General features: G+C 36.8%; 1 protein-coding gene across 3 annotated transcripts in view; it reads right to left on the bottom strand.

Moving 5' to 3' along the window:
• The window catches only part of LOC117421086 (tripartite motif-containing protein 2), a 58489-nt gene extending 49965 nt beyond the window's left edge, over positions 1–8524 (bottom strand). For 2 of the 3 annotated variants that reach the window (XM_059031661.1, XM_059031632.1), the window contains exon 1: positions 8331–8524. In XM_059031661.1, coding sequence (XP_058887644.1) covers positions 8331–8365 — 35 coding nt within the window. In that variant the 5' untranslated portion in view covers positions 8366–8524. Of the gene's footprint in view, positions 1–8108; positions 8239–8330 lie in introns of those variants that run through there. The other variant, XM_059031643.1, reaches the window with a different exon arrangement.
• Between the last annotated feature and the right edge of the window lie 1173 nt (positions 8525–9697).

Below are 9697 nucleotides of genomic sequence, written 5' to 3' on the forward strand. Positions count from 1 at the left end.
CGCTCTTTGTCCATGATTGCCACTCATACACTCTCTAGTTGTTTAGAAGTAGGTTTTGAAAAATCTAGTGCCTTACACAGGATATTGTTCTAAATTTCAACTGGGGGAGCCTAGAGACCTCACGAATAAAACATTCCAGTTTTCTTTGTGAAATTATGAATTATCATAAAAAGGTAACAAGAAATGTTTAAGAACTCCTGCCAGCACTCAAAATAAGCTGCTGAGAGGGTGTTTTACACATTGAAAATGTAGGAATTATGCATTATATTTAAATTGAATGCATAATGAACACCATATGCATAGCAATTTTGCTACACAGCTTGAGTTCACACACGTTTATCAAGCTTCTTGTACTTCGTTGGTTCCTGGCATCTCAAGTTGAATCCACTCACTTGCAATGCATTTGTGAATAAGCGACTGGATTCTTGTTTGGATTGTGGATTTCTTATCGATGTTTTAAGCCCCTTTCACACTGGCATTCTCTACTCGAGCCGGAACCTACCCGGGTCGGGACCCAGTGTCATGTGTGTCGGCTACGTAATTTCACACTGCTTTTGATAAAGCAGGGTCGACCTGGGTGACAGAAGCAGGTACACAATGCGTGTATCAATGCATCAGAAGCAGCTTGTTATGGACGCTTCCATCCAAGCTTCTCTGGATTGAACCATCACAACCCAAATGTTGATTAGAGCAAATGTTTCTTCATCCCTGTTGCAATCTGATGATGTGTCTCAATCAACATAAATATGGCTAAACAGAAAAACAGAAATGCTTCTTGTGGAAACGAAACCTTCACATAGACGTGGACGTTTTTTATTTCATCGGCTTATGAACGACCGTCATGCATCTTGTCTCACTCGACCCGAGTCAAAGCGTGTTGACCCACATCCTGAGGTGGGTCGCTGTGAACTGGGTCAACCCAGGTACGATCCAGGTACGTGGTTTCACAATATGCGGGATTGTGACCTGGGGAGCCAGTGTGCCAGTGTGAAAATGGCTTTAGTGTCCCTCAACCTAGCCTACCAATTTACCGATCTGTCAACCAAATTTCTGGAAGGTAAAAGTATATCATAAAAACAATATTCTGTGTTTGGAGTGAGTCAGGATGCTTTATATTGCTAGAGCAAGGCGATCAATAAGGAACACAATATTATTGTTTCTTTATAAATATACAGTTGCAGACAAATCTATTTGGGCAGTTAAACATGAGAATAAACAACAAAGAAAGTGATTTCTATGACTTCTAATTGTTCTATTGAGAGACATAAATTGAAGTAGAGATTCAGCTTTATAATAAAAAAACAACTTATTACATAACATGCATACAATGAAAAATAACATGCAAAGACTAATTTCATACTTTGACAAAAGTATTTGGGCACCCTTACATTAGTATTTTGTGTGCCTACCCTTTACTTATTTTTAAGCTTGCAGTCTTTTTTTGTATTTTGAAACCAGTTCCTGACATCTTTCCGGAGATATTTTTGCCCATTCTTCAATACATACAGCTTTGAGTTCTGCAATCGACTTTGGTTTCCATTTTGCAACAGCAGCCTTCAAGTCAATCTTCAACATCTCGAATGGATTAAAGTCTGGACTGAGATGGCCAATCCATAACTGTAATCTTCGTTTTTTCAGAAATTCCTTTGTAGACTTCACAGAATGCTTAGGGTCATTATCCTGCTAGAATATAAACTTCCGTCCAATAAGCCTTCTAGCACTGGGTAACAAACATTCATTGATCCTTCTACAATACAAAGGTCGCCAGTGCCTGAGGAAGAAAAACAAGCCCATACCATCACACAACCTCCACCATGTTTAACACTGGGCATGATTCACTTTTCTTAAAATTCTTCTCCTCTCTTCCTCCAAACATAAGAACATAAGAAAATTTACAAACGACAGGAGGCCAGTCGGCCCATCTTGCTAATTTGGTTGTTAGTAGCTTATTGATCCCAGAATCTCATCAAACAGCTTCTTGAAGGATCCCAGGGTGTCAGCTTCAACAACATTACTGGGGAGTTGGTTCCAGACCCTCACAATTCTCTGTGTAAAAAAGTGCCTCCTATTTAATGTTCTGAATGCCCCTGTATCTAATCTCCATTTGTGACCCCTTGTCCTTGTTTCTTTTTTCAGGTCAAAAAAGTCCCCTGGGTCGACACTGTCAATAACTTTTAGAATTCTGAATGCTTGAATCAGATCGCAGCGTAGTCTTCTATTTTCAAGACTGAATAAATTCAATCTTTTAGCCTGTCTGCATATGACATGCCTTTTAAACAAGGGATAATTCTGGACTCTCTTCTTTGCACTCTTTCTAGAGCAGCAATATCCTTTTTGTAGCGAGGTGACCAGAACTGAACAAAATATTCTAGATGAGATCTTACTAATTGATTGTACAGTTTTAACATTACTTCCCTTGATTTAAAATTAAACAATTTTCAGTATATATCCGAGCCTTTTTTTTATAGCTTCCCCGCATTGTCTACATGAAAACATTTCTAAGTCAACATAAACTCCTAGATCTTTTTCATAGGTTCCTTCTTCAATTTCAGTATCTCTCATATGGTATTTATAATGTACATTTTTTTTTGCCTGCGTGCAGTACCTTACACTTTTCTTTATTAAATGTCATTTGCCATGTATCTGCCCAGTTCTGAATGCTGTCTAGATCATTTGCTTCTTGATGAAAAAAAGTTATATTTTGGATTCGTATGACCATAAAATTTGGTTGAGAAAATCATCAGGCTTCAAGTATTCAATGGAAAACTCGAATCGCTTTCTTTTGTGTATTGCTTTTAACAAAGGTTTGCATCTTGGTTTTCGCCCATGGACATCGTTGCTGTACTCTTTAGTTTTAACCATTTATGTTGCTTTTTTGAATCACAAATTTCCAACTTATTTTTCAGCACTTGATGATTATGTATGTATTTATTCTATAATTGTCATCAGGTGTTGGTTTTCAATCATGATAATTGTCAATAATTAGCAATTAATGGGTTTCATATGAAATATGTTGATTGCCCAAATACTTAATACTTAGAAATTCGTTTTTGCATGTTATTTTTCATTTTATGTATGTTGTGTAATAATCAGTTGTTTTATTATAATGCGGAATCGCTACTTTATATCTTTCAATAGAAGAATTAGAAATTATAATAATCACTTTGTGTTTTTTCTTTTTTTTAACTGCCCAAATACTTTTGTCTGCGACTGTATATTACGTATATTATGTGCATGCAGTCAAATTGATTAGTATATTCCATCTGCAGCGTTGGAATATAAAAAAAGTATATATATATATATATTTATATCATAGTCAAAATGGCCGAAGTTAATTGTGTAACAGGACACAGGCATGTCTTGTTAGGGCGGGGTCCTGGCTATATAAAGCCAGCCACGATTCCAGTTCAAGGGGGAGACTACCAGGAAGATGGTTGTAGAGCGAGACATATGGTGTGTATGAAAGAGTACTGTGAGTATTCACAAAGAACTGTCACTATGTGGAATAGTTGCGATGTGTGTAAAGTTACCAATTGTTTTCTGTACAGGGAAACAGCTTAGCTGTCCTATCCTAGATATGGACTTGTGGTTAGTGGTGGGAAAAGTGAAGCCTCTTGAGCCACTGAACCCTCTGAACCATTTGCTTCATGAAAGATTCACTGTGCCATAGTGACATCTATTGGTAGAGCCGCGTCATTGAACATACTTGAACTTGAACATAAGAGTTACACACAGGCTGCTATTGCCTTGAACTTGGCATTTAGAAATAATGATCTGTAGCCTAATGTACACGAAAGACACCGTAAAGCACGCTTTTTACAGGCTCTGTCAGTGTCATTTGTGACTTACAAAATGAAGTTACATTTTATAATTTCTCTGTTATCTGTTTATATATCAACCACACATGTGATTACCCAACAAAAAAGCCAGTCACGCATTCGCATTATCATACTTGAAATTTAAAATGGTTGTACAATCGAAAACACGATAATGGTGCTTTAGAAAGGGAGGCATATCTGACCTCAGATGTACTCGGCTGAGAAATTAGTGTTGAAACAAGTAAGATATTTGATATTTCATTTGTTAGCCAGTTTCCCGGTGGCGCAACAAATTAGTAAGTCGTGTAATTAGAAATGCTTGTGAAGCGCAGGATCGAATCCCTGCTCCTGAAAGGAAGTGTGCGTGTAGAGAACTTGTTTTAGATTTTAAAAAATAATAATTACATTTTCCAAAATGCAAAACTAAAAGAATCATATTTGCTGATATTTTTTTAAATAAACTAGTTGAAAAAAAAGAGAAAGAAATAATAAATGCTTCCTTCCAGGAGTGATCTAGGCTATATTCAACAAAGCATTGTATTGATTCTGGTTCAGTCAGATCACGTGATGTGTTGCTTCATGCAGAACACTGTTTGCTTCAGATGGTTCGAGGCGGGTTACGTTATTTGTTTGCTTCACATGAAGCAGTGGTCATTTGAATCACCTGAAGTAGTGAATCACTGAATCATGTGACTGATCCGAAGCCTCAATGAGCTCCTGTGAGCAATTTGAAGCCTTATGAGGCAATGAACCCCATGTATGATTTGAAGCCTCAATGAAGCAATGAACCTCGTGAATGATTTGAAGCTCCGCACTAACGTAGTTGAATCAGTTGAAGCCCCTCTCCAAAACTCATAGGCATTTTAGTATTAGGCATAGCATTAATAAAAGGAAAATGGAATTCACTATGCCATATTATACTGTACTAAGAATTCGATTTAAAGCAGTTTTCACCCATGTCCAAAGAAATGAAACACTTCTGCTTACTTCATAAGGAAGACTGGGCCAGATATTCGAAAGAAATGCAAGATTTGAAAGGGCAGTCGCTTGGATTTTTCCCCCTCCATTCTGTCTTGAGAGTAAGTTGTACCTGCTAGTAAAATTTGAAATGGGAGTTGCAGGAGAAAAGCACTCTTGCTCACATTTATTTTATTTGCCTTTTTTCCTCACCTCTGGAGGAGGAGTTGTGAATAATTATGCAAGTCCATCTACAAGTGCAACATTTTTAAAAAAAAATGTTTTTCTACAAATCATAATGTTGGGGACAAGGTTGTTTGAGATAAATCCTGAAATTGAGATAAATTCTAAATTATCGAACACGACTGAGATAACCAGGACCTACTTCATCTATCTTCTGATGACAAGCAAATCAATGTCTTTGTCCAATTCTGATATTAATTAGATCCCTAAGGCGTTTATTGAATAGACTTGTTATCTCTTGAAACTTGTCTCCCCAAGAGACTGTAACCTCCAACCCAAATTGGAGAACAAACCCTTTGAAGAGATGAACTATTTCAAACACAATGGGGGCTAGTTTAATGATCGTAACAGTGGTGGAAATTCAGCCAAATCCTTTCACTCAAATAATCTGTTGGTGTTTTGCTCCAAGGGGATTTATTGAAAAGGAAGTTTTTATATTTTAGGGCTGCAGTCCACCACTTTTTACATCTTTTATTAGCGCCACTCTCTTTTTTTATTGTGGCCACAATACAAAAACAAATTGAAATAGAGTGTGTATTTAAGACCTGTGTTGTTTTTCCATACTAAGTCAATTCCATTAAACTTCCTGGACATTTCCCAAACATGCCAAACCTTCTTTTTTTATATATATAAAAAAAGCATCCATACCACTGGAAAGTTAATATTGACTTTGAACAGTCAACCACTATAACTAAAGTTTAATAAAGGAAAATATTTATATTTTTTGGTTTAATAAATCAACTTACTATTGCTGCAGAATTAAAAGGTTACTACAGTGCTTTCAACTAAACAATGAAACATCTCTGCACAATTGGCTTGCTATAGCAGCAAGCGAAGCATTTGGCACCGTGACTGCATAACAGATGATCTACACGTCATTGTTTACAGAGCATCACTGTCAGTTGGTCAGTGTTTGGGGCCAGGCTTGAGTAAAACAGGCCAGTTCTTTAATCCCACTAATTATCTACTACCCTGAGTTAACAATGGCATAAGCATCTCTTGTCATGCAATACCATTAACTATTGATACCAGACAGCACAAATGCAACATTTTCCACAACCACCATCCAAGCCAGAAGAGAATACTGCACAGGCTGCTTCATTCAATCTACTAGAATGTGGCCAATTACAAAAATATATGGAACAGAATCAATATAACGGTTCACCATTTCAGTCACAGAATTTAGAACAATCCATTTCCAACATCAAAGACCATCAAAGAAGAATCATGTGTTAATTGCATAGTGATGTAAATAGTTTATTGATAAGAGGATAATTGGACAAATTTAAAAAAATGCAAATTAGGCTCTCCATAACACACTACGAATAACTATACAGGAGAATACGTCTAGTAGACAGCAATCATATTTAATGAATGCAACAGACAGCAGTGTGGAAAATAGGATTTGTCTGTAGCAAACCAAACAGGTTCTTACAAGGATCTGATTACTACAGCAAGGATCCGATCACTACATAGTATAAGTGCAATGCCCAAAGAAAAGAATATTTCCTGCTTCCTTTTCTAAGGAAATAAGTTTGCTTGTTCCAGAATAAAATATATTCATTGTTTCTCTATGGGAGGCATTTGATTGTTTTGTTTATTGTTCTCTGCATTGTAGCAAAACATGCTATAGGTGTGTTCAAAATGATCCTAGAACAGAAATGTTGAAACCTAAAAGAAATAAAACCTAAAAGAAAATAGATTTGTTTATACAAAATGTTAGGAATGTATAAAATCGTGTACTTGTATCCTTTGTTTAAAATTCACAGAGATCTGCAATATGTCTCTTAAACACAGATTTTTTCAAACACTGGTATGCCCTACAATGAAGCAAGTCCTGAGAGTCATGCTGCAGCAAGTCCTGAAACTGCAGGATGAGAGCAGCGTCTATTACATAATAAATTATATATAAGAATATATATAAATGCTAGTCAACATTTCTATTCTTGCAGTCTGTCCCTTAATCACTCAAAGACCTTACTGCAGTTCACCTTTATATTGCTACCACCTAACTTATCCGTAAAGATATTATATTTAAGCCAATTGTATAGAACTTGCCTCAAGGTCAGGTAATTTCCATATATTACAGTAACGATAAAGCAGGTATTTAAACTGATAAGCGTATATATTGAGGCACAAGATGAGGATGGACTCTTGCTGTTGTCATGCACTCAAGTTAAGAACTGCATTATGTTTCAGTTGTCAGTGACATACATATTAAAAGGAATCCTTCTTGCTAGGCAGGAGAAATTACTAAGCAGGTAGATGCTAAAATTGGGTCTGGCTAGCATCCCACGTTTAAAGCTTTATCAAACTTGAGCCAACACAGTAAAGTGGGTGAAATAATTTCTGCGGAATTCATCAGAACTGACTGGCTTCCAATGTATAAATCCTTTTGACAACAAGCCAAGACACTACAGAAAAATTTGAATCAAATACATGAGCATTCAACCCAGATAGGCATCGTCTGCCCTTTTAGGGCAGCCAAAGAGTCCACAAGGCATTTAAAAGTGTTGCTATCATGATTTCACCCTACTTTTCCTAAATGCATTTGACAGCTCTAATATTGCATGTGAGAGAAGTGCAACTAAAAGCCTAGCAGAGTAACAATTACAATGAAAAATCTGACAGCCCCCTTCAAGCAAAAGATGGCCCCATATATCAGAATGAAAAAGGCCAAAATGTCATAGCACAGACCGGTCATGTAAATAACTTTCATCGCAACTTAAAATCACATGGCCGCTCAGATGTTCGTTTCCTTGTTTTCTGTGCTAACATCATTTGTGGGCAATAATGCAGGCAATACAGGTAAACGCCTAGATATGATTTGTGTGTAAAAATATCGCAGCGTGCGCAGTCTCCCAAACAACATACACATACAATGAAAATGTTCTAGGTTTGCATTATGTTCTGACGTTCGTGCCACGTTAATTGTTACGTTTTAATTGTATCATAAATTAACTAGTAAAAATACACACAAACCCCAAAACTAGAATAATATTAATAATGCAGTCAATGCCCCCCCCCCCCCCCCTTTTTTTCCAATTAAGCAAAATTGGTTAATAAAGCCATTTAAATGCAGTATCCTACCGTCAGCTGAGGTCTTGCAAATGATTGCTGTGTCGTACGTAGCGTTACTGCACTTATAACCGGCAATAGAGCAATGTTACACCCAAAACACATAAACCATTCCACCAGCATTTTCATGTGCAAATCACAGCTGATTCAAGCAGGAATCCTCAACCACAAAACACGCTCCTTCTGAATTAATTTGCTAGGTATCTGAATTATAAATGACACAGACATACTTACGTTTCAAAGAGTATTTGTGAAATGATTCCACCCATCCAATACAATTAGAAAGAGAAGAAAACGCCGTCGCCGTCAGTATTGCTCTCTTGCAGTCAGGCTCACAGAATATCAGTTGCTGGCTGTAAACGCTGCTAGCCTCTATTCCTCCAAACATAACCAAAACCACAACCCCCCTGTGATGTGTGTGGAGTACCGCTGACGGATTTCATTGCGGCGCCTGGAATGGGGGGAAGGGGGTCTTCCCAGGCGACAATTCAAATTATATTGTATTGTTAATAATATAGCCTATATTACCAAGCCAGTGTTTGGACTACCTATGTTGATCATTCTTTATGAATCCAACTGTTTCCACTTGTTCATTTTTTTTCTTAAGAATTGCAATATAACTAGATTTAATTTTATTACAGTTTTAAATAAATACATCATATATTCTGAAAACAAATGTTTAATTTGTTGTGGTTACTTTTAAAACATTTTAAATACATGTTCTTTGTAATATAATGCTGTATATTATGTAAATATAGAAAAAAAAACATGATTTCTACAAATTATTTTCTTTTCTAATAAGCTACAAAGCAGCTTTGTTTTCAAGTAAATGTTTAACTTAAAATAGTACATTTAAAATAAAAGTATAGAAAACATTCTAAAACAAAGAAAACATTTTAAAATTATTATATTATTATTATTATTATTATTTCAGATGTCAGAACTAGGAAACCTAATTTTCACCTCATAAAGCAGGCTTAACATGGCCTACATTAAAATTCTCAGTTGGCTCACCCTACTTCCAGCAATTAGACAAAGGCACCATTCTGAACAAAAGGTAATTTGGGAGTTCGGGTATACAGTTATATCATGCATGAGCCCCTGCTACATTTAAACTGAGACGTGTATATTTTCAGAAGCGATGCTATTGACCTTACAGTTTACAAACAGGCTGTATTTTAATGCATCTTGTAACTGGTCTTCAACCATGAAATGCATTCATTGTAAATACCAACTGTATTTACAGTACAGTTAAATGTACTACTGTATTCAGGGCGGCCGGTTAACAGTGTTCGCTTGCTCGCCTAACCCCCAGTCTCTTAGTGAATTGCGTTTCCCTTCTGGGTGATGTGTGTTTCATTTCCTCCTCTCATGTGACACTGGCACATCAACAATTCATCCCATCTGTTTAATGGGCTGGATCCGGGCTATGCTCACTCAGAGATGCAAGCTCCCAAATCTGCCTTGCACATGCACAGTAGCAACCAGCCACCAATCAGGACTGGCGATGACTGGCTTAAAAATGTCTGACACGGGCTCTTTATTGGTGCAACTGGTAAAGGCACTCCAAGTAGAGTGCAGGATGTGCCCCATAGCCTGGA

This window comes from Acipenser ruthenus, chromosome 1 (genome assembly GCF_902713425.1).
Source record: "Acipenser ruthenus chromosome 1, fAciRut3.2 maternal haplotype, whole genome shotgun sequence".
Lineage (NCBI taxonomy): Eukaryota > Metazoa > Chordata > Actinopteri > Acipenseriformes > Acipenseridae > Acipenser > Acipenser ruthenus.